We start from the raw sequence: 25,044 nt of genomic DNA, 5'->3' as shown, positions 1-25,044 counted from the left end.
CGAACGCCTCGCGCTACGTATCAGACGCTACGTTAAATCCACCCTGACGCATTTAGAGACTGATCTGTGTGTTTATGTGTAGAGGAAACGCACCGTTCGGCATCGACAGCATGCCCAACCTCCGCAAGCGGCGCCCCATCCCCCTCGTTAGCGAGCTGGTGAGTTATCGTCTGTCATTTGGATTTTCACCTTCTCGGAACCTTTGCCCCTGCTTCTTATGTAATAATGGGAATGTTACCATAGACTAGCATGAGTAACAGACGGGAAACATTCAATGCTAACGTCCATATTTGTTGCACACAATCTCAATTGAATTCATGCTAGCAAACGGCCACGTAAACAAAACAAAGTGCAGGCTCATACTGGTGGATGGGGGCTTCGTATTCATTCAACGCTTTTAATTTGACGTGGTTCCTGTGGTAGTTTTACACGATACATCATATATCGTCCATTAGATGTGGTTCATGTATACGTCTTGCTGCTGTGTACGTCCATCGGCGTCTTCAGCAATACCGTGGATTTAACAAGAATAATGTCAAAATATGGAGACAAAAAAGCTGTATTCTAACTAGGAAAAAAAGGACAAATATTTTTTTAATAAAGTCGTGATATTAGGAGGAAATTTTAGTAGCATAGAGTAGAAATATTAAAGGAAAAAAATTATTTAAAGAGGTTGGGGAACAGTTATATGGGAATTAATTAAAATATTACAAGTATTATATATATATATATTATAAATTAATATAATTATTATAAAATATTATAATACAAGTATTAAAAAATTACAACAAAAGTACATATTTTTTACAATTGGGAAAAAATAGCAAAAAATCAACAAATCTGCAGGATCAAGTCAAAATATGAAGAGTAAAAAAGCTGCAATCTCAAAAAAGAAATATTATATATTATTTATTATATATATTATTACATTAAATATTATTAAAATATACTTATGAGGGGGGTCATTTTAGTAACAGACTTGAAATATATAAAAGGGAATTTTTTTTCATTAGGTTGGAGAAAAGGTTATGATAATATGAGAATAAAGTGAAATATATATATATATTTATAAAATTAAATATATATATATATATATATATATAAAAATATATATATTTATAAAAATAAATATATATATTTTTTAAATATATATATATATATATTATTAATATTACAAGAACAACGGTCACGGTCAGGTTGTAAACTTTTTCATATGGTCCGGTTCTGCTTGATCCGTACTTAAAGTGACGGAGGGGCTTTAGGGAACCCAACTCTGATTAATTCTAGTATTTGTCATGATGTAGTACATACACGGTACCTAAGTATACTTACTTCCTGCTCCTCCGGTAAAGCTGGTTGGTAACCTCCAACCTTTTCTTTTTTCTTTTCTTCCTCCTCGTCCGCCTCCTCTCCTGCTCCCAGGCCATGGTGAGTAAAGTTTTGTTTTGAATGTGGGATGAGCTCCAACACATGCAGCCGTTTGGAGCCTTTCATTTTCAAATGTTTACAGAGACTTTAACCCTGGCAGGGATGGTTAAAAAAATACAAAAAACACCTCCAGCCTCCATCCTCTTTCCACCAGCAAACCTCCTGGCACTCCGTCATCCGTAGGTACAGGGTGTCCCGAAAGACTGGACCTAGCTACACGCTAATAATATACATACATCATATGAAATTATATGATATATAATATATGTCTAGGCTAATAAATGATCATAGATGATTACGCATTACTAATTCCATTATAAAATAGTGAAAAAGTGTCATCACACTACCACCGCCTTATTTTTCACTAATGTAAAGTAATGGGATGCACGCACACATTTGCCAAAAGGGATCATCAAGGGAATCTGGCAAAAAATGTGTTTATTATTTGTATGTATTAATATATTATTATTATTATTCTTTGTTTATTTATATATTTATTTATATTAAAAATTTGTAATATTTTTATTATTATTTATTATATTTTTATTTTATTATTATGATTATAAATTATTATTATTTATCTATTTATATATTTATACTTAGAATTTATACTATTTTTTATTATTTATTGTTTATTATTTTATTTTTATTATTTTACTTTATTGAAGTCATTTTTAAAACACTTGCATTATTTATTTAAATGCTTTCATACACTTTTATTTATAATTTGTTTTAATTTTTTACATTTTTATTTACTTTGATAAATGTTTGTGCTTTTATTTAAATGATAATATGTGAAAAAAAAAAACTAAATACATTTGTAATTTTGAGCAAATTAAAATTGCTTGGAGAAGACATTTTAATATTATGGGAATAAAATCCAAATATTATGAGAATTAAATCACAATATTCCAAAGAGCAAAATTCCGAAGATTATATGAGAAGAAAGTTGAAATATTTGGGGGTAAAAAATAGCAAAAATTAGGGAAAAAAAGAGCACAACGCGGCGGACGCTTTGTTCTTTCGATGAGTGTAAAAAAGCGGAGGAGAGGTTGAGCGAAGAGCCACTCGAAGATGCGGCGGATACGACAGAAACGTGTTGAACGTGTCCCGCCTGTGTCCCATCAGACTATGATCCAGTCCAGGAAGGCCGGCCTGTCCTACACGTTGGCCACGCGGGCGTCCCTGAAGGACGAGGATCTTGTGAGTCCGCCGCGTTTCCGGCGTTTTGACTCGTTCGAGACTTCCCGCGCGTCGGCGTTTTTGAAACGCTCTCTCGCTGTCTCCGCAGAAGAGCCACGTGTACAAGAAGACGCTGCAGGCGCTCATCTACCCAATCTCCTGCACCACGCCGCACCATTTCGAGGTGTGGACGGCCACCACGCCCACCTACTGCTACGAGTGCGAGGGCCTGCTGTGGGGCATCGCCCGGCAAGGCATGCGCTGTGCCGAGTGCGGGGTCAAAGTTCACGAGAAGTGCCAGGAGCTGCTCAACGCCGATTGTCTGCAGAGTGAGTTTCAAGGGGTCCCCCCCCTCCCCCACCCCCATTATTATTATTATTATTATTATTATTATTTTGTCATGCTTTTAAGGGATTTTGGTAATTTTTTTAAATTATTCTTTTACTTTTTATGTGTTTGGATTTTTACACTTAAGTCATTTAATTATTATTATTATTATTTATTATTATTTTGTCATGTTTTTAAGGGATTTTGGTAATTTTTTTTAATTATTCTTTTACTTTTTATGTGTTTGTATTTTTACACTTAAGTCATTTAATTATTATTATTATTATTTATTATTATTTTGGCATGCTTTTAAGGGATTTTGGTAATTTAAAAAATTATGCTTTTACTTTTTATGTGTTTGTAATTTTACACTTAAGTCATTTCATTATTTGTTTTTGTTCTTTATTATTTGTAGTTATTATTACAATAATTATTTATATATTTTATTATTTTTGATGCTTTTATTTCGGTCATTTTTATTCTTTTACACGTAATTTCTATGTGTAAGTATTGTAATTATTTTGTACACTTACTTAAATCAGTTAACACTTTTATTCATTATTTTCTACACTTAAGTTATTTTTTTTATTTTGTAGGATTTTTTAATTTAAATATTTTTTGATTTATTTTGAAAAATTACACTTTCTAAAAATCATTTAACGTTGTAATTTTCTTAAACTTTAGTTTTTATTATTTTTATGGTTTTAGGTCTGTTTTTATTTATTTTGTTTATTTCTTTGTTTTTATTTATAAATTATTTATATTTATTTTTAAAAATTGTACACCTATTTAAGTAATTTTACTTTTTTAATTTTAATTTTTGTTATTTTGTAAACTTATTTAAATATTTCTTATTTGTATTTATTTTGTTCTTTTATTACAGTCTTTATTTTTTGCAAATGTATGTTTTTGCGTAACATTTTTTGAAATATGAGACATATTATAGATATATAGATTATTATCGACATATTATATGTATGTACAAAGATAATTTTAGAGGAATTTTCTGAAGGTGTCCTGTTAAGGAAATGAGGAAGAAGGGGAGGGGGTCCCAAAACCCCCATTTTTTAAATTTTAACGTGATTGTTTCTTGAGTGGAGGTCAAGGTTAAGGGTTACGTTGATGGGATCACGATGCCTGGTCACAACGATGAAAAAACGTCTTCACCCTACCTCCGTCTTCCTCAGGAGCGGCGGAGAAGAGCTCCAAGACAGGAGCGGAGGACCGAACGCAGCACATCATCACGGCTATGAAGGACAGGATGAAGATACGCGAGAGGAACAAGCCGGAGATATTTGAGGAGATCCGCCGGGTCTTCAACGTCACCAGGATGCTCCACGGCCAGCACATGAAGAACATCAAGCAGAACGTGCTGGATGGAACCTCCAAGTGGTCCGCCCGGATCACCATCAACGGTAGGGGACTTCTCCACGGAGATGGTGTAGAACATCTCAAAATCGGCAACATGTTGACTAGCTCCAAACTAACTAGCATGTCAGGAAACACGTTAGCCTAACTTGAAAATAATTCGATTTTTAGGAAACACGTTGACAAAACCTGGAAAGGTAGCATGTCACGGAACACGTTAGCAAAACTCTTAAGTAAATTAGCATTTCAGGAAGCTAACAAAATACAAAACAAATTAGCATTCCAGGAAACACGTTAACAAAACCTGGAAAGTTAGCATGTCAAGAAAGACATTGACAAAACTTGAAATAAATTAGCATGTCAGGAAACACATTAACAAAACCTGGAAAGTTAGCATGTCACGAAACACGTTAGCAAAACTCTTAAGTAAATTCGCATTTCAAGAAGCTAACAAAATACAAAAACAAATTAGCATTCCAGGAAACACGTTAACAAAACTCGGAAAGTTAGCATGTCAGGAAACACGTTAGCAAAACTTGTAAAGTTAGCATGTCACGAAACACGTCAGCAAAACTGGAAATGAATTAGCATTTCACGAAACATGTTAACAAAACCTGGAAAGTTAGCATGTCAAGAAACACGTTAGCAAAACTCTAAGTAAATTAGCATTTCAAGAAAATACAAAACAAATTAGCATTCCAGGAAACACGTTAACAAAACCTGGAAAGTTAGCATGTCAGGAAAGACATTGACAAAACTTGAAATAAATTAGCATCTCAGGAAACACGTTAACAAAACCTGGGAAGTTAGCATGTCACGAAACACGTTAGCAAAACTCTAAGTAAATTAGCATTTCAAGAAGCTAAAAAAATACAAAACAAATGAGCATTCCAGGAAACACGTTAACAAAACCTGGAAAGTTAGCATGTCAGGAAAGACATTAACAAAACTTGAAAAAAATTAGCATGTCAGGAAACATGTTAACAAAACCTGGAAAGTTAGCATGTCACGAAACATGTTAGCAAAACTTTAAGTAAATTAGCATTTCAAGAAGCTAACAAAATATAAAACAAATTAGCATTCCAGGAAACACGTTAACAAAACCTGGGAAGTTAGCATGTCACAAAACACGTTAGCAAAACTCTAAGTAAATTAGCATTTCAAGAAGCTAACAAAATACAAAACAAATTAGCATTCCAGGAAACACGTTAACAAAACCTGGAAAGTTAGCATGTCACGAAACATGTTAGCAAAACTCTAAGTAAATTAGCATTTCAAGAAGCTAACAAAATACAAAACAAATTAGCATGTCAGGAAACACGTTAACAAAACCTGGAAAGTTAGCATGTCACGAAACATGTTAGCAAAACTCTAAGTAAATTAGCATTTCAAGAAGCTAACAAAATATAAAACAAATTAGCATTCCAGGAAACACGTTAACAAAACCTGGAAAGTTAGCATGTCAGGAAAGACATTAACAAAACTTGAAATGAATTAGCATTCCAGGAAGCTAACAAATACAAAAGACAGACTCGCTGCCTTCCGAGAATCCGCCAGAGTCGGCGTTACCAAAGCGACCAGACACACGGTCCCGTGTGGCGGCAGCGGCGTTGCCATGGCAGCCATCACACCTTGTCAAGGAGGAGACATCAGTCGGGCTCGCGCTTTTTGAAATTTCATTCATGCTGAGATCATCCGTCAGTCCTGCTGCTCGAGTGCGGCATGCTAGTTAGAAATGACTAGGAAATACGTTTGAAAGGCTAGCATGGATATCAACCCACCGCTAATCAATCATCATAGAAGGACATAATCAAGCCTTTAGCCTGCTTGTCCGGCTAGCGCTACAAACACGCTACGTCTGTCTGATGTGGTGCAGACAGCATTTTGGTTACAAAGTAGCATCTCAGAAACATGCTAACAAAACTCAAAAGAAATGAGCATTTCAGGAAACATGTTAGCAAAAGTCAAAAGACGCATTAGCAAAACTAAATCAAATTAGCATTTCTGGAAACACGCTAACCAAACGCGAAAGAAATTTGCATTTCAGGAACCTTACAAAACGCGAAAAAACTCAAAGGAAATTAGCATTTCAGGAAACACGTTAGCAAAACTGTATCAAATTAGCATTTCTGGAAACACGCTAACCAAACGCGAAAGAAATTTGCATTTCAGGAACCTTACAATACACGAAACAATTCAAAAGAAATTAGCATTAGCAGGTAACATGTTTACAAAAGACTAAACAAATGTACATTTCAGGAAATATGCTCACAAAACTGGCAAACAAATTAGCATTTCAGGAAACACGTTAGCAAAACAAAATCAATTTAGCATTTCTGGAAACAAGTTTGGAACAACTCAAAACCGTTTAGCATTTCAGGAAACACATTAGCAAAACGATATCAAATTAGCATTACTGGAAACACGCTAAGCAAACGCGAAAGAAATTTCAGGAAATACGCTAACAAAACTGGCAAACAAATTAGCATTTCAGGAAACATGTTAGCAAAAGTCAAAAGACACATTAGCAAAACTAAATCAAATTAGCATTTCTGGAAACAAGTTTGGAACAACTCAAAACCGTTTAGCATTTCAGGAAACACATTAGCAAAACGATATCAAATTAGCATTGCTGGAAACACGCTAACCAAACGCGAAAGAAATTTCAGGAAATACGCTAACAAAACTGGCAAAAAATTAGCATTTCAGGAAACATGTTAGCAAAAGTCAAAAGACTGCCATTTTGGGAAGCACTTTAGCAAAGCTAAATCAAATTAGCATTTCTGGAAACAAGTTTGCAACAACTCAAAACTGATTAGCGTTTCAGGAAACATGTTTACACAAGACTAAACAAATGTACATTTCAGGAAACATGCTAACAAAACTAGCAAACAAATTAGCATCTCAGGAAACATGTTAGCAAAAGTCAAAAGCCTGCCATTTTGGGAAACACATTAGCAAAACTAAATCAAATTAGCATTTCTGGAAACATGCTAACCAAAACGCGAAAGAAAGTGGCACTTCAGGAACCTAATAATACGTGAAAAAACTCAAAGCAAATTAGCATTTCAGGAAAAATGTTAGCAAACGTCAAAAGACTGCCATTTTGGGAAGCACTTTAGCAAAGCTAAATCAAATTAGCATTTCCGGAAACAAGTTTGCTAAAACTGCAGTTGAAATGATTAGCTGCAAATGTGGAGTATGCATGGTGTGTTGCACAAAGGCATGGAATGTCATGGCAGGAAGTCAAAGTGTTTGTTGTGCTAACGTAATTAGCACGGTAGCATTGTCCCTGTGTGTGTGCGCCAGTGGTGAGCGCCCAGGGTCTCCAGGCCAAGGACAGGACGGGTTCCAGCGACCCGTACGTCACCATCCAGGTGGGCAAGACCAAGAAGCGGACCAAGACCATCTACGGCAACCTGAACCCGGTCTGGGAGGAGAAGTTCAGCTTGTAAGTCCCGGTACCCGCCCGCGTCCCCCGTGCGCCGTGTGACCACTTGTCACGTCTCCCACAGCGAGTGCCACAACTCGTCGGACCGCGTCAAGCTGCGGGTTTGGGACGAGGACGACGACATCAAGTCCAGGGTGAAGCAGCGCTTGAAGAGGGAGTCGGACGACTTCCTGGGCCAGAGCATCATCGAGGTCCGAACCCTCAGCGGGGAGATGGACGTCTGGTACAACCTGGGTACGCCCAGCCCAAGCTGGTTTGCTTTGCGGGTTTGTGTGGGTTGCCATGGTGACCTGGGCACATGCATCAATGTGGACGGGTCGCTTCATTAGGTACAGCTGCGACAATGACATCTCGCGTGAGAGCCATGGAGGCGTGGATTCCACGTAATATTAGAAAATATTCATATTCATAAATCGCCAACAGTTGCACCTCTGCTTTGGGGGACCTAATCAACTGGCCCCTAAAAATATTTCATTTATTATTCATTTGATATGTCATATAAATTAAATACAAATATATTCACAACATTTTATTCAAATAAATGAATATAAAAAAGACATTTATATCATATATTTAGTGAAATAATATCATATTTTTTCATATAATTAATTGATTGATAATAAGCTATGATATGCTGTATCATTTTAATCATTCATATATTTTTCTATATTTTAGAATATTAATAATTAGAATACAAAATACTTTAACGAACATTTTATAAAATTATGTAAATATAATATATAAATAATATATAAAATATTAATAAAATAAAAAAATAATGTATAATTTAAAATTTGAATATTGAGAATTTAATTTAAATAACTACATTTTTTAATGTAAAAAAAATTTCAAAAGATGAATACAAACATATTCAGAAATGTAATGTAAATATATTAACATATATATTAAATAAAAAAATAAATGAATAGAATATTTAAATGTAATATGTTGAAGGATTAATGGAAATAACTATAATTAATTAAACAAATTATATAATATTGACATATAAAATGTTTTATATATATATATATACGCATATATAAATGTCATTTTATTATATATTAAGTTTAACCAATAATAATAAAATAGTGAATAATACATAAGTGAATAAAAAAATCAAAATTACCAATAATTTTTGTTTATTTTTAAAAATATGTCAGTGTAAATACTTTAATAATAATAAATACTAAAACAATTTAATTGACAAAAATGAAAATCTATACATCATAATATAATTACAAATGTATTAAAATATTAATTAAAAATAAAATATATAAAAATCAATATTTCCCATTAATATTTTTGTCATCAAAAATAGTATAGCCCTTTGCCTTAACAATGACCTCTGTTGCCATGGTTACGATCGTATACAAAGTTTTTAGCTGCAGTTTGCTGTGTGTGTTTTTTTTCTTCTTCTGTGGACGCTTCCAGAAAAGAGAACCGACAAGTCGGCGGTTTCGGGCGCCATTCGCCTTCAAATCAGCGTGGAGATCGAAGGAGAGGAAAAGGTGGCGCCGTACCACGTGCAGTACACGTGCCTCCACGAGGTAACCGCAAAGCATCTTATTCTGCCGGCCGTACGTGCCGACGCGCTGACGTGCGCCGTGTCGTCGCAGAACGTCTTCCACTACGTGACGGACGTGGAGGGGGGCGGCGTGGTGAAGATCCCCTTGGCGCAGAGCGACGACGCCTGGAAGGTTTACTTTGACGAGGTGCAGCAGGACGTGGTGGATGAGTTCGCCATGCGTTACGGCGTGGAGCCCATCTACCAGGCCATGACGTACGTAAACATACACGCGCCGGACAGGAAGTGTGGGAGAGATGTTCGGTGGGCGGGGCTGCCGTGAGCTATGACCAGCATGATCTTGGAAATGATGACGTTCTCTCGGTCTTATGGAACGCACTTATGCACTCAACAGACTAAATAAGTATAAGTACCGGAGTGTGCACTTATGCGCTCAGACAACAAAGTGTCATTACTCAAGCCTGCACCCAAAGACTAAGTATAAGTACGCACTATAAGAGTGCACTTATGCACTAAAAGACATGCAAAACTGCATTTATGCACTCAAAAGATAACAAAGTATAAGTACACAAGTGTGCACTTGTGCAAAATTACATTTATGCACTGTGTAAGTACACAAGTGTGCACTTGTGCAAAATTACATTTATGCACTGTGTAAGTACACAAGTGTGCACTTGTGCAAAATTACATTTATGCGCTGTGTAAGTACACAAGTGTGCACTTGTGCAAAATTACATTTATGCGCTGTGTAAGTACACAAGTGTGCACTTGTGCAAAATTACATTTATGCGCTGTGTAAGTACACAAGTGTGCACTTGTGCAAAATTACATTTATGCACTGTGTAAGTACACAAGTGTGCACTTTTGCAAAATTTCATTTATGCACTGTGTAAGTACACAAGTGTGCACTTGTGCAAAATTTCATTTATGCACTGTGTAAGTACACAAGTGTGCACTTGTGCAAAATTACATTTATGCGCTGTGTAAGTACACAAGTGTGCACTTATGCACTGAGAGACAGACAAGTGCGCTCAAAAGGCATAAGTGTAAGTATCAAAGTGCGCATCGAAAGACATGCAAAACTACATTTATGCACTGAAAGACTGAAGTGTAAGTATGCAAGTGTGCACTTTTGCACTAAAAGACATGCACGTGTGCACTAAGGCACTCAAAAGACAAAGTGAAATTATGCAAGTGTGCACTTATGCCGTAAAAGACATGCAAGTGTGCACTTATGTGCTGAAAGACACACAAGTGCGCTCAAAAGGCGTAAGTGTAAGTATGCAAGTGGGCACTTGCGCACCGAAAGACATGCAAAATTATATTTATGCACTGAAAGACTTAAGTGTAAATATGCAAGTGTGCACTTATGCACTAAAAGATGTGCAAGTGTGCACTGAAAAGACAAAGCGAAATTATGCAAGTGTGCACTTATGCACTGAAAAGGCAAAGTGAAATTATGCAAGTGTGCACTTATGCACTGAAAAGGCAAAGTGAAATTATGCAAGAGTGCACTTATGCACTGAAAAATCAAAGTGAAATTATGCAGGTGTGCACTTATGTAGTAAAAGACATGCAAGTGTGCACTTATGCACTGAAAGACACACGAGTGCGCTCAAAAGGCATAAGTGTACGTATGCAAGTGTGCACTAAGGCACTGAAAAGAGAAAGTGAAATTATGCAAGTGTGCACTTATGCACTGAAAAGTCAAAGTGAAATTATGCAGGTGTGCACTTATGTAGTAAAAGACATGCAAGTGTGCACTTATGCACTGAAAGACACACGAGTGCGCTCAAAAGGCATAAGTGTACGTATGCAAGTGTGCACTAAGGCACTGAAAAGAGAAAGTGAAATTATGCAAGTGTGCACTTATGCACTGAAAAGGCAAAGTGAAATTATGCAAGTGTGCACTTATGCACTGAAAAGGCAAAGTGAAATTATGCAAGTGTGCACTTATGCACTGAAAAGGCAAAGTGAAATTATGCAAGTGTGCACTTATGCACTGAAAAGGCAAAGTGAAATTATGCAAGTGTGCACTTATGCACTGAAAAGGCAAAGTGAAATTATGCAAGAGTGCACTTATGCACTGAAAAGGCAAAGTGAAATTATGCAAGTGTGCACTTATGCACTGAAAAGGCAAAGTGAAATTATGCAAGTGTGCACTTATGCACTGAAAAGGCAAAGTGAAATTATGCAAGTGTGCACTTATGCACTGAAAAGGCAAAGTGAAATTATGCAAGTGTGCACTTATGCACTGAAAAGGCAAAGTGAAATTATGCAAGTGTGCACTTATGCACTGAAAAGGCAAAGTGAAATTATGCAAGAGTGCACTTATGCACTGAAAAGTCAAAGTGAAATTATGCAAGAGTGCACTTATGCACTGAAAAGTCAAAGTGAAATTATGCAGGTGTGCACTTATGTAGTAAAAGACATGCAAGTGTGCACTTATGCACTGAAAGACACACGAGTGCGCTCAAAAGGCGTAAGTGTAAGTATGCAAGTATGCACTGAAAGACTTAAGTGTACGTATGCAAGTGTGCACTAAGGCACTGAAACGAGAAAGTGAAATTATGCAAGTGTGCACTTATGCAGTGAAAGATGAAAGATGGCTTCCGTGATGACGGCGGCGTTCATGTGCGTCCTCAGACATTTCTCCTGCCTGTCGTCCAAGTACATGTTGCCAGGCGTGCCGGCGGTGATGAGCACATTGTTGGCCAACATCAACGCCTTCTACGCGCACCCCACGGCCACCTCCAACGTCTCGGCCCCGGCTAAGTTCGCCGCGTCCAACTTCGGGGTGAGTGGCGTGGCTTGGGCAGGGTGGAAATGTTTCAAGTGTAAAAAGAAGTGAAACGGTGTAGCAGGTTGGGTCACGTTTGGCGTTTGCATTCGCAACAATGAGCCTGTTTGATGTTGCTGGTCGCCATGGCAACAAGATTTTTTTTTTCCCTCTACTTTCCAAAACTTCAGCTTGGCTGTCACCGTATGTTCCTTACACACCAAGCTTATGTTTGCTCGTGTGTTACATTGCACGCACACACACACACACACACACACACACACACACAGGAAGTGAAAGTTGTGTTTTTGGCAGATGGTGCCGTCTGCGCTGCCAGGTAACGCCGCCATTGTTTGCGCTTTTATCCCAGCTTAAAAAGAGAGGGAAACCCTCCAGTTTAAAAAAAAAAAAAAAAAAAAAAGAAAGAAAGAAATAAAGACCTTGTTGCTAAGCAACCACCTTTTTTTGGCCGGCCAATCAAAAGTGATGCAAGAACAATACAATTATTCACATTGGAGCAAATGAACAATAATCATATTAGTAAATAATATAGGAATTATTATAACAAAATGAAAATAAATACTGAAAAATACAGAAATATTTATGAAATAAATATCACTAAATATTTAAATAAGGTACATACTAAAGTGTTTGAATAATTATAAGAAAAAATCATAAAAATACTACGAAAATTAAATACATATTTAAATAAGTCAAATAGTGACTCTTTATTTAATAAGGAAAATACAAAAATAATAAAATTTCAATATTGATAAATAAATACTGAAAAAAATGAAATAAATAAATAAAAATGTTTAAATGAGGTGAATAGTGACCAAGTAAGTTTAAAATAATTCTAAGAAATAATAATAATAATAAATAATAATAATTCTAAGAAAAAAAAACTAATAATTCTAAGAAACATATAATAAAAATTAAAAAATGACAAATACTGGGAAAAAATGTATCTGAAATAAATATTTTAAAATGTATACAAGTAATATAAATGTGTATCAAAATGTAATAAGGTAATTAATAATAATAATAATTTTAAGACTTGTATATACTTGTATTTATTAAAAATAAATACAAGTAATAAATAGTTTTATAAGAAAAATGGATGCACCCGCAAAAAAAAAGTTATTTACAAGTTGGGAATATGTCCAAATTTGGATATAAGTAGTAAATAATCATAAAAGAAATGGTAAAAATTTTTAATTGACAGCGACAATAAAAGCTAAATATGAAAATTATCATTTAAATAGTGTTATAATAGCAAAAAGTTGTTCAGGCTGAATCCACAGCGCCTCTACTGGTTGCATCTCAGTACTGCGCCACCATTTAGCCTCCATTCTTGAATAATCACCAATTTGTCCTTGATTTTGTGGTTTCCTTGCCAACAGAGAGATCGCTTCGTCAAACTTCTGGATCAGCTGCACAATTCCCTTCGCATCGACCTCTCCATGTACAGGGTGAGGGAGCGCCGTCGGCTTTGCTTTTGTTTTGTTTTTTTTTACCTTCTATATGATTATTGTATATGATTATTACACACTGCATAAACGCTTAACGCGTGCGTGTGTGCGTGTGCGTTCTCAGAACAACTTCCCCGCCAGCAGCAAGCCCCGCCTGGGTGACCTCAAGTCCACAGTGGACCTCCTGACTAGCATCACCTTCTTCAGGATGAAGGTAGACCTCTTCTTTTTCATCAAGTACTCAATTTGCCACCTTTTATTTGTCATTACCTTCACCAACTGTTGTTAGCATGCTAACGTTAGCATATTAATATTGGCATAGTAGCATTTTTAGCCATTTTCCTGCATATAAACGCTGTCATGCTTGGTGTTAGCGTGCTACCCTGCTAACATTAACAATCATAGGTCGGCATTATTATGCGAGGTGTTAGCAGGCTACCATGCTAACAGAAATGTTAGCATTTTTTGCTATTTTCACAGGTAGACACACAAACACCATGATCACTAACACTAGCATTTTAGCATTGTTAGCATCCTAGCATTTTTGCTCTTTTCACAGGAAGACATAATTATGCTAGGTTAACACCTAGCATAACGTTACCCTGCTAGCATTGTTAGCATGCTAACGTTAGCTTACCAGTATATTTTGCTATTTTCATAAGGAGACACAAATTATCTATCTTGCTAGCATGTTAATAATTAATTATTAGCATAGTAGCATTTTATCCATTTTCATGGGTATGAATGCTATCATAATAGGTGTTAGCATACTACCATGCTAACATTGACATAGTTAAATTCTTCGCCATTCTAATTTTTTGAGCACTACCATGTTTGGTGTTAGCATGCTAATTGTTAACATGTTAGCATTGTGAATGTCTCTTGGAGATCAATGAAGTATCTATCTTGCTAGCGTGTTAATATTAGCATAGTAGCATGTTTAGCCATTTTCATGAGTAAACACTGACAGTATATGAACGCTTAGCACAATTGTGCTAGCTGTTAACATGGCGGCATTAGCATGTTAGCATTGCTAGCATGAGCACACTAGCATTTTTTGCAATTTTTCACAAATATCTATATGTACTTAAGCGGACAGTAGCATCATGCTCGGTGTTAGCTAATGCTAATGTTAGCACATTAGCATGCTAACATAATTTTACTAACGATGTTAGCATTTTCAGAGGTAGGCAATTAAGTAGGGTAGGGTTTCCTGATGGGCGCATGTCTAATGTTTCCCTGGCCTGCGGGGTGCTCCACCAGGTTTTGGAGTTGCAGAGCCCCCCCAGGGCGTCCATGGTGGTGCGAGACTGCGTGAAGGCCTGCCTCAACTCCACCTACGAGTACATCTTCAACAACTGCCTGGAGCTCTTCAACAGACAGTTCCAGCCTGCCGTGCCAGCTGTCAGTCAACACCCCCATGACATCTTGGGACCCGGCTGCCATCTTGGTCCAGTAAATCCTCTTCTTCTTCTTCTTGCAGCCTGAGCCAACAAAGAAAAAAAAGAGGAAGGAAGAGGGAGAAGGAGAGGATGAGAATGAGGAGGAGGGAGAAGAAGAAGAGGATACTGAAGAAGAGAAGGAGAAGGAGAAGGAGAAGGAGGAGAGCCCACCAGAGGAGCAAGGCCCCAGCATCCAGAATCTGGACTTCTGGCCCAAACTCATCACGCTCATCGTGTCCATCATCGAGGAAGACAAGAACTCGTACACGCCCGTCATCAACCAGTCAGTCTGATGGCTTTGCATTCTTCTACTTTCACTTTCACTTCTTTCACTTGCCGTCGTTTCCATGGCAGGTTCCCGCAGGAACTCAACGTGGGAAAAGTCAGCGCCGAGGTCATGTGGACGCTCTTCGCTCAGGACGTCAAATACGCCCTGGAAGGTAAGGCGGAGAACATTCTATGGCTCTTCTAGATCTAGCTCTTCTCATCTTTTGCTAACGTCCCAGCAGTTTTGGCTAACGGTGACCGCTGCCGCAAGAACGATGGTGAGGTGTTAGCGTGTTAGCATCGCCTGACCCTTTAGACACTACCCCAACATCCCCCCCCCCCCATGTACTATTAGTGTGGTTTGAATTGAGTGGTACCAAGCAGTAGATTAGCGATGATGAAAAGACTTTATGACGGGAGTTAGCGTATATTTACGGGAGCTTCCTGTCTATATTCTTCATCTCTTCTCATGTTCTTCTCTTCTTTGTCGCTCGTCCTACTTTGGGAAGAAGTTAGTAAAGGTATCACGTACTGACGCATCAAACCTGTGTACTTTTCATCATGTGCTTTTATTATTCATTTTTAATACAGAGTCACATTTGTGTCGCTGATACATGAACTTTTCAGTCTTGCTAGTTGATGAATGTTTTGCGCTGCGTTCAAGAACAGCGGTACATCCTGGCGCTGTCTCCGCTTTGTGCTGAGTCAACACTTTACCCTCAAAGTCCGGCGGCATATTTTATTCTCTACTCCTCACGTAGCCCCTGTAGCCATCACCCTCATTAACCTCATCATCCGCATTAACCTAATCATCCTCATTAACCTCATCATCCTCATTGACCTCATCATCCTCATTGACCTCATCATCCTCATTGACCTCATCATCCTCATTGACCTCATCATCCTCATTGACCTCATCATCCTCATTGACCTCATCATCCTCATTAACTTCATCATCCTCATTAACTTCATCATCCTCATTAACTTCATCATCCTTATTAACCTCATCATCCTCATTAACCTCATCACCCTCATCATCCTTATTAACCTCATCATCCTCATCACCCTCATCATCCTTATTAACCTCATCATCCTTATTAACCTCATTAACCTCATCATCCTCATTAACCTCATCATCCTCATTAACCTCATCACCCTCATCATCCTTATTAACCTCATTAACCTCATCATCCTCATTGACCCTCATCATCCTCATTGACCCTCATCATCCTCATTAACCTCATCATCCTCATGACCCTCATCATCCTCAATCTCATGACTCATCATCCTCATGACCCTCATCATCCTCATGACCCTCATCATCCTCATTGACCCTCATCATCCTCATTGACCCTCATCATCCTCATTAATCTCATGACCCTCATCATCCTCATTCACCTCGTCATCCCCATCAACCTCATTCACCTCATTAATCTCATGACCCTCGTCATCCTCATTCACCTCGTCATCCTCATTCACATCATCATTCTCATCACCCTCACCAACATCCTCATCCTCACCCTCTTGTGTTTCATCATCATCATCGCCTTCATCATTAGCATCACCCTCACCGCCATCATCCTCATCACCCTCAGGTTTTATGTTGTTCTCATCATCCCCATCACCCTCATATCCTCATGATTTTCATCATCCTCATAATTGGCATTACTCTCATTATCCTCATCACCCTCTCCATCCTCACTCTGCTCTCATCATCCAGGTCACCCTCACTATCCTTTCATTATCCTCATCCTCAGCACCTTCACCCGCCCATGTCGTCATTGTCATTATTCTCATCATTGTCATGTGTGTTGTTCATGCTATCATTTGTCTTTATGTGATGATGGTGGTGATGATGGTGGTGATGATGATGGTGGTGATGGTGGCACGGCAGCGAGCGGAGTGTTCCGTATCCGCAGGATAGACTTCCAGGCGGGTAAGGAGATGTGAGGTCGCTACTAGAATAGCTACTAGAGAAGCTACTAGGTAGCTACTAGAAGAGCTACTAGAAGAGCTACCAGAGGAGCTACCAGAGGTGCCACCAGAGTAGGCGGAGATGTTGTGTGGATGTTGAGCGCGGAGGTCATGACGTCCAACGTTCCACAGAGCACGAGAAACACAAGCTGTGCAAGGCGGCCGACTACATGAACCTCCACTTCAAGGTCAAGTGGCTCTACAACGAGTACGTGGCCGAGCTTCCCGCCTTCAGCTCCGGAGTTCCCGAGTACCCGGCGTACGTAAGAGCTCCGCCTCCTCCCCCGGCCTCCTCCAGTGCATGAGTCGGCGTCCGTCTCCAAGGGTTCTGCGGCTTGTTCTTGCAGATGGTTCCTGCAGTTCGTGCTGGCGTGGCTGGCGGAGAACGAGGACGTGTCCTTGGAGTTCATGCATGGAGCCCTGGAGAGAGACAAGAGAGAAGGAGTAATGACCGCCGGCGACTGGCCTTCTTGCTGCCTCTTTCTCTTCCTTCTTCCCATTAGTCCTATTTCTTTGTCTCTTCCTGTTTGTACTTTATTCCTCTTCTTTTTTCTTTCTTACTTACGGTTTTCTTTTCCTTCTTGCTGTTTTTGTGTTCTTCCTTCTCTTGTTCATCATCTTGTTTCCTTTTTTCCTCCCCCTGCTTCCTTGCCTCCTTTTATTCTTCTTCCTGCTTTTATTTGCTTCTTCCTCGCTTTCTTCTTTCCATTCTTCCTATTACTTTTTTGTCTTGTTTTTTTCTCTTGCTGTTTGTACTTTCTTCCTCTTCTTTTTTCTGTCCCTTCTTCTTCCTCTTCTTCTTCCCCCTTTTCCTCTTTCTTTTCCCTGCTCCCTTCTTCCTTTTTTATTGTTTCCTTCTTCTTCATTCCCCCTTATTCCTGTTTTACCTTCTCCTACTTTTTTCCTGTGTCCCTTCTTCTTCCTCTTCTTCTTCCCCTTTTTTCCTCTTTTTCATTCCCCTGCTCCCTTCTCTCTCCTTTTTTTAATTATTTTTTCTTTTATTATTTCCCCTTATTCCTGTTTTTCTTCCTCCTACTTTTCTTCCCGTCTTCTTCTTCCTTTTCCTCCAATGGCTTCCTGTTCCTCCTTTATTTGCTTCCCTTTTTGCTCCCTTTTCCCTTTTCTGTCTTTTTTCTTCTTTCCTCTTCGTTTTTATTCTTTCCCCTCCTCCTTCCTCCTTGTTCTTGTTCTTCTCCTTCCTCTTTTCTGTATTGCCTTCCTGTTTTTTCCGTTGTTCTTGTAGTTCTTCTATTGTCTTCTATTTGCCTGGCGATGACTCCCACTAAAACGAAATGGAATGTTCCTCTTCCCGCCACAGTTCCAGTCCACGTCGGAGCACGCGCTCTTCTCCAGCTCGGTGGTGGACATCTTCACGCAGCTCAACCAGAGCTTTGAGATCATCCGCAAGCTGGACTGCCCCGACGCCGCCGTGGTGGCTCAGTACAACCGGCGCTTTGCCAAGGTGACGTCTCGCACACACACACAAACATGCACCTGTTGGTTAGCATTAGCATTAGCATTAGCATGTATCGTGGCTAATGACAAAAAAATAACAGGCCAAAGTCACATTCAAAACATAATGGAACATTCATAAAAAAGTCAAGTTTGAACGTTTGTGGGCGAGTTTAAGAGCTAATATGCTAATAACAAAGAAAAATAGTCATACAAAAATATGCTAGCTGACTGTATTGTTTTACATGAATGGCCCATAATTCCCAAATTGATATCATTTTACATAAATTGGATGGAATTACACTATTTATTATATAGATAAAAACTGATTTCTATCTGCAATTAAATGCGATTATTTGAGTTAACTATGGTCAAACTGATTAATCGCGAGCAAATATCTTAATTGATTGACAGTATTAATTTTTAGAGATATTATACATATATAATGTAATTATTATTCTTTGAATTAGTTTTTTAAATTAGAATATATAATAAATAACAAATATATGTATATGTATAATATAATATCATGAAAAAATTAAAGTAATTTTTAAAATGTAATTTGTATGTAAATTATCATATATACACCATATATATGATGTTAATATTAATTTTTTATTTTATTTTTAAGTTTTAAAATATTTTTGACTATTAATTATTAATATTTGATTAATTGCGATCAAATATCTTAATATCAAAATAGCTCTGACCGCTCTATTTCTACGCTTGATGATTGTGATGAAAGTGGAGCATCGGCATTGAGCATGTGTGTTTCGGCCTGCAGACCATCACCAAAGTCCTGCTGCAGTACTGCGCCCTGCTGGCCAAGACCTTCCCTTCCTACTGCGACAAGGAGAAGATCGTGAGTCGCCAATGGCGCCAGTGGACCTGAGCTGATGGACGGCCATGTTGTCATGTTGTCTTGTCCTCCGTTGTGCGTGCAGCCGTGCGTCCTGATGAACAACATCCAGCAGATGAGGGTCCTGCTGGAGAGGATGTTCGAGTCCATGGGAGCCAAGCAGGTGAGCTACAACCACGCCCGCCGCTAACACGCTAACGCCGCGCAAGGCTGCGTGTATCCGCCCACCCTGGGAGCGGATGCTGATGTCCCTTTTTCCTCCTCTTCTTCTTCCCATTTTTTCTTCTTTTTCATTTCCCTGCTCCCTTCTTCCTTCTTTTTGTTATTTTTCTTTTTTTATGTTCTTCTTCATTTCCCCTTATTCCTGGTTTTCTTTCTCCTACTTTTCTTTCTGTGTTCCTTCTTCTTCTTCTTCTTCTTCCCTTTTTCCCTCTTTTTCATTTCCCTGCTCCCTTCTTCCTCCTTTTTTTTATTATTTTTCCTTTTTTATGTTCTTCTTCATTTCCCCTTATTCCTGGTTTTCTTTCTCCTACTTTTCTTTCTGTGTTCCTTCTTCTTCTTCTTCTTCCCTTTTTTCCCTCTTTTTCATTTCCCTACTCCCTTCTTCCTGCTTTTTGTTATTATTTTTCCTTTTTTATGTTCTTCTTTTCCCCTTATTCCTGTTTTTCTTTCTCCTACTTTTCTTCCCATCTTCTTCTTCTTGTTTTTCCTCCGCCGGCATCCTGTTCCTCCTCGTCCTCTTCTCCACTGGGAAATATGGTCATGCTAATGCTAATATTCCAGGTTATTTGGAATATTATTATGTTATTTGGGCAAATTACCATCACATGGTCAAAAATATCCATCATAAATATTGATATTTAGGATATTCTTTACAGAATATTCTGACGAATATCGGTGATGTTTACTAGTGGAGATTTGAACCCGTGGTGTCCGCTAACCACTACACCACGGCATGCTCTAAATATATTAAATGTATACATATAAAATAAATACAGTAAATAAAAAACACTATATATACAAATAATATATTCAAATTATTATTTTAAAAAAATTAAGTAAATAACATTAATTTGCACTTACTGCAACATATTTACTCATGTACCAATATTATATAAAAAATAATATAAAAAAATATATATCAAAATAAACAAAATAATACATAAAATATTTATAAATATAAAATATATAACTACTCATGTGGCACTAATATATACAAAATAAAATCCAAAATGAATGAACATGAATAAGCAATGAATGAACACATTCTACTCTATATTTACAACAATAAAATTATACAAAATATGATTCAAACTGGCAAAGTCATTTTCCCAATTAACCAGACGGCTTTAAGCAATTTTCAACTTTTTATTTTAATTTTTTTTGTTTTTTTATCTTCACAGTTTACAGCTGAGGAAGAGAGGGTATGTTTTTAAGCCCCCCACCCCCCCAGTAGAGTCTCTTTATTCCCTGTAATATATAATATGTATATACAGTATGTGTATGACCAAATTCCCATCAGTAAACATTTGATGATTTTTCCGCATGGAAACTCTTCCCAAAAGTTGGAGTTGGAGGGAGAGGAGGAGCTTGACGAGGAGGTGGGTGCACCCGTCAGGTCACATGACGCGTAGTTAAAGCAGCAAAGATGATTTTTTTTATTATGTGCAATGTGGCTTTTTGTCCTTTGACTGCACCGCCCCCTGCAGGCCGTAGAGGACAATGCAGGCGAGGATGACACGGTGGGTATGCTAATGATGCTAACCAAGTACATTCAAGCATCGCTTTCATTCATGCTTTTCTTTGGGGGCGGGGCTAATCCTCGCCGCTGTCTGTCACAGGAGTCCAAGGTGAGAGTTTAAAGCTCATTTAAAAAAAAAAAAAAAAACATTTCAACGTTTTTCTTGTCTCATTTGACTTTTGTTCGTCCTTCCCTGCGCCGTCTTTTTCCTAACTCAGTCCGGCTGCTCCGACTCGGAAGGTTCTGAGGTAAGAGGCGGCCATTTTCTAGCGTTAGCATCTTCGGCGCTTCCAAAGTGTCATGATGGGATGGTCTGTAGCGAGGCTGGGCTCGGATGTTGGCTTTTGATGGAAGGGAGGAAGGAAGGAAACGGGAACTTAAACTACTTCCTGTTCTTTTGTCCCGCCCTCGCTCAGGTGGACAACAAAGAGAAAGAGGAGAAGGTCGGTTGCGTCACGCTTTCGTGTGTGTGTGTGTGTGTGTGTGTGTGTGTGTGTGTGTGAATAATACCAAGGAATTGTTGTAGCGGACGTCGGTGCTGGTTGGTGACCGTTACCATGGTAACAAGCATCTCAACTACCGTACGCTGCTTTTTGAATGAATGAGTCCCCACAAGTGTGCACTTAGTGTCCATGAACGTCTGCTTGGTGTACCTACCGTCCATGAGTGTGTACTTAGCGTACCTAGTGTGTACTTAATGTACCTGCTACTGTCCATGAGGGTGTACTTAATGGACTCCGTGTCCATGAGTGTATACTTAGTCTCCCTGACCGTGTCGTGAGTGTGTACTTGGTGTCCATGAGTGTGTACTTTAGTGAGTGTGTACTTGGTGTCCGTGAGTGCGTACTTAGTGAGTGTGTACTTGGTGTCCACGGGTGTGTGCTTGGTGAGTGTGTACTTGGTGTCCATGAGTGTGTACTTAGTGAGTGTGTACTTGGGGTCCATGAGTGTGTACTTAGTGAGCGTGTACTTGGTGTCCATGAGTGTGTGTGTGCTTGGTGTCCATTAGTGTGTACTTAGTGAGTGTGTGCTTGGTGTCCGTGAATGCGTACTTAGTGAGTGTGTACTTGGTGTCCACGGGTGTGTGCTTGGTGAGTGTGTACTTGGGGTCCATGAGTGTGTACTTAGTGAGCGTGTACTTAGTGAGTGTGTACTTGGTGTCCATGAGTGTGTACTTAGTGAGTGTGTGCTTGGTGTCCGTGAGTGTGTACTTGGTGTCCGTGAATGCGTACTTAGTGAGTGTGTACTTGGTGTCCACGGGTGTGTGCTTGGTGAGTGTGTACTTGGTGTCCATGAGTGTGTACTTGGTGTCCATGAGTGTGTACTTGGTGAGAGTGTGCTTAGTGTGTACTTAGTGAGCGTGTACTTGGTGAGTGTGTACTTGGTGAGAGTGTGCTTAGTATGCATGAGTGTGTACTTAGTGAGCGTGTACTTGGTGAGCGTGTACTTGGTGAGCGTGTACTTGGTGTCCATGAGTGTGTACTTGGTGAGCGTGTACTTGGTGAGCGTGTACTTGGTGAGCGTGTACTTGGTGTCCATGAGTGTGTACTTGGTGAGCGTGTACTTGGTGAGCGTGTACTTGGTGTCCATGAGTGTGTACTTGGTGAGAGTGTGCTTAGTATGCATGAGTGTGTACTTAGTGAGCGTGTACTTGGTGAGCGTGTACTTGGTGTCCATGAGTGTGTACTTGGTGAGAGTGTGCTTAGTGTGTACTTAGTGAGCGTGTACTTGGTGAGAGTGTGCTTAGTATGCATGAGTGTGTACTTAGTGAGCGTGTACTTGGTGAGCGTGTACTTGGTGTCCATGAGCGTGTACTTGGTGAGCGTGTACTTGGTGAGCGTGTACTTGGTGTCCATGAGTGTGTACTTGGTGAGAGTGTGCTTAGTATGCATGAGTGTGTACTTAGTGAGCGTGTACTTGGTGAGAGTGTGCTTAGTATGCATGAGTGTGTACTTAGTGAGCGTGTACTTGGTGAGCGTGTACTTGGTGTCCATGAGCGTGTACTTGGTGAGCGTGTACTTGGTGAGCGTGTACTTGGTGTCCATGAGTGTGTACTTGGTGAGAGTGTGCTTAGTATGCATGAGTGTGTACTTAGTGAGCGTGTACTTGGTGAGCGTGTGCTTAGTATCCATGAGTGTGTACTTAGTGAGCGTGTACTTGGTGTCCACGAGTGTGTACTTAGTGAGTGTGTACTTGGTGAGTGTGCTTAGTGTCCATGAGTGTGTACTTAGTTAGCGTGTACTTGGTGTCCACGAGTGTGTACTTAGTGAGTGTGTACTTAGTGTGTACTTAGTGTGTACTTAGTGTCCACGAGTGCTGTAGATGAGAACGTGTTGTGTTGTTTTTGTGTAATTTGTGTTGTTGTGTGTTTATGATAGATGAGGAAAAGGTGAGGCCAGACACAAAAATATATTTTTTATGTTCTCAGGTATCTTCAATATTATTTCATAATAATTGTTTTACATTTCCATATTTTTGTGATTTTTATTCTTTTTTTTGTGCTTCCTCCTTTTCTTCTTCTCATTTCCTTCCTGTTCTTTTTGTTTACATAAAAACCAATAAGGATATGTAACCAAATATTCAATTAGTAATAATACTACTAGTGATACTTTTCCCATTTATCTTCTTGTTTGTATTTTCCATATTAGAATATGGAATAATATGGACTAATATTTGCTGTAACGTGTTTTTGTGTTTGTCCAGCTGAGGTCAGAGAAGGAAAAGGTGTGTTCCACAGTACATACTGTATGTACAGTACGTATACTGTATGTGTGTATTATACATATACAGTATCAGTACCCATAAAGCATGCAGGGAAATGAAGGTGTGTTGTTCTTCCAGGCTGAGAAGAAAGACGAGGAGAAGCAGGTTGGTTTCATGGTGTGTGTGTGTGGTTGCTACGTACGTTAGTAGTACTCCTCCTTCTCCTCCTTCTCCTCGTCCTCCTCCTTCTCCTCGTCCTCCCCTTTGGTTGTAGAAGGTTCTAGTGAAGGTTGCGTCTGAAACGTTTGCTCTCCTGTCTTTCCGCCAAGGTGGTGGACCTCGGCAGCAAGCAGGTGGGTGCCGAGGAGGGAGCCAGGCGGAGCTCCTGGTTCTCCACATGATTTACACTCTAGCGTCCAAACATGGCCGCCTTGCTCCTTAATCTCATCTTTCAATGCTATTTTTGTTCTGGTTGGATTTTTCTTCTCTGTTCTTTCCATCTTCCTTGAAGACTGAAGCTCCGGTCCCTGCCAAGAAGGTTTGTGTACTTATTTCCAAAGTACACTCGGATGTACTTTAGAGTAGTCAACACACGGACATTATGGTGGAAAGCATGCACGAGTGCTGCCGGCACAGGTGAGCTGCAATTAGTTGATGTGAGGATGAATTCCAACATGTCCTGCCACCCTGACTCCCTGGTTCCGGTAGCACTCATGCTTGCCGAGACCGTGACACTACCGCCATCCAGGGAGCGAATCCTTGGAATATCACAGTACTTGTTGGAATTCATTTTCCCCAAAAGTGAACCGTCGCTCCCCAGTGCCCAGCGGCACTCGTGCATCCCAGGACCTGGACACTACTACCGTCAAGGGAGCGAATCTTCGGAATATCACAGCACTTGTTAGAATTCATTTTCCCCAAAAGTGAACCGTCGCTCCCCAGTGCCCAGCGGCACTCATGCATCCCAGGACCTGGACACTACTACCATCAAGGGAGCAAGTCTTTAGAACATCGCAGTACTTGTTGGAATTAATTTTCCCCAAAAGTGAACCGTCGCTCCCCAGTGCCCAGCGG

General features: G+C 39.2%; 1 protein-coding gene across 1 annotated transcript in view; it reads left to right on the top strand.

The window, feature by feature from the left end:
• The window catches only part of LOC131127881 (uncharacterized), a 59,177-nt gene that overhangs the window by 25,964 nt on the left and 8,169 nt on the right, over positions 1-25,044 (top strand). Inside the window, exons 5-34 of the mRNA XM_078789414.1 lie at positions 83-158; positions 2,557-2,631; positions 2,720-2,939; positions 4,125-4,352; positions 7,615-7,756; positions 7,821-7,990; positions 9,188-9,303; positions 9,373-9,536; positions 11,928-12,078; positions 13,464-13,532; positions 13,657-13,746; positions 14,796-14,936; positions 15,016-15,257; positions 15,329-15,414; positions 15,481-15,519; positions 17,136-17,177; positions 17,348-17,474; positions 17,563-17,659; positions 18,534-18,677; positions 19,452-19,529; positions 19,612-19,689; positions 20,930-20,950; positions 21,092-21,127; positions 21,236-21,376; positions 21,486-21,515; positions 21,684-21,710; positions 23,971-23,991; positions 24,109-24,135; positions 24,300-24,323; positions 24,482-24,508. Coding sequence (XP_078645540.1) covers positions 83-158; positions 2,557-2,631; positions 2,720-2,939; positions 4,125-4,352; positions 7,615-7,756; positions 7,821-7,990; positions 9,188-9,303; positions 9,373-9,536; positions 11,928-12,078; positions 13,464-13,532; positions 13,657-13,746; positions 14,796-14,936; positions 15,016-15,257; positions 15,329-15,414; positions 15,481-15,519; positions 17,136-17,177; positions 17,348-17,474; positions 17,563-17,659; positions 18,534-18,677; positions 19,452-19,529; positions 19,612-19,689; positions 20,930-20,950; positions 21,092-21,127; positions 21,236-21,376; positions 21,486-21,515; positions 21,684-21,710; positions 23,971-23,991; positions 24,109-24,135; positions 24,300-24,323; positions 24,482-24,508 — 2,929 coding nt within the window. The remainder of the gene's footprint in view (positions 1-82; positions 159-2,556; positions 2,632-2,719; positions 2,940-4,124; positions 4,353-7,614; positions 7,757-7,820; positions 7,991-9,187; positions 9,304-9,372; positions 9,537-11,927; positions 12,079-13,463; positions 13,533-13,656; positions 13,747-14,795; positions 14,937-15,015; positions 15,258-15,328; positions 15,415-15,480; positions 15,520-17,135; positions 17,178-17,347; positions 17,475-17,562; positions 17,660-18,533; positions 18,678-19,451; positions 19,530-19,611; positions 19,690-20,929; positions 20,951-21,091; positions 21,128-21,235; positions 21,377-21,485; positions 21,516-21,683; positions 21,711-23,970; positions 23,992-24,108; positions 24,136-24,299; positions 24,324-24,481; positions 24,509-25,044) is intronic.

This window comes from Doryrhamphus excisus, linkage group LG3, assembly GCF_037039965.1.
Source record: "Doryrhamphus excisus strain RoL-2023G ecotype Guam linkage group LG3, RoL_Dexc_Guam_v1.1, whole genome shotgun sequence".
NCBI classification, from domain to species: domain Eukaryota; kingdom Metazoa; phylum Chordata; class Actinopteri; order Syngnathiformes; family Syngnathidae; genus Doryrhamphus; species Doryrhamphus excisus.
Note: the sequence above shows the minus strand (reverse complement) of the source record. Positions and strands in the feature narration are given on the sequence as shown.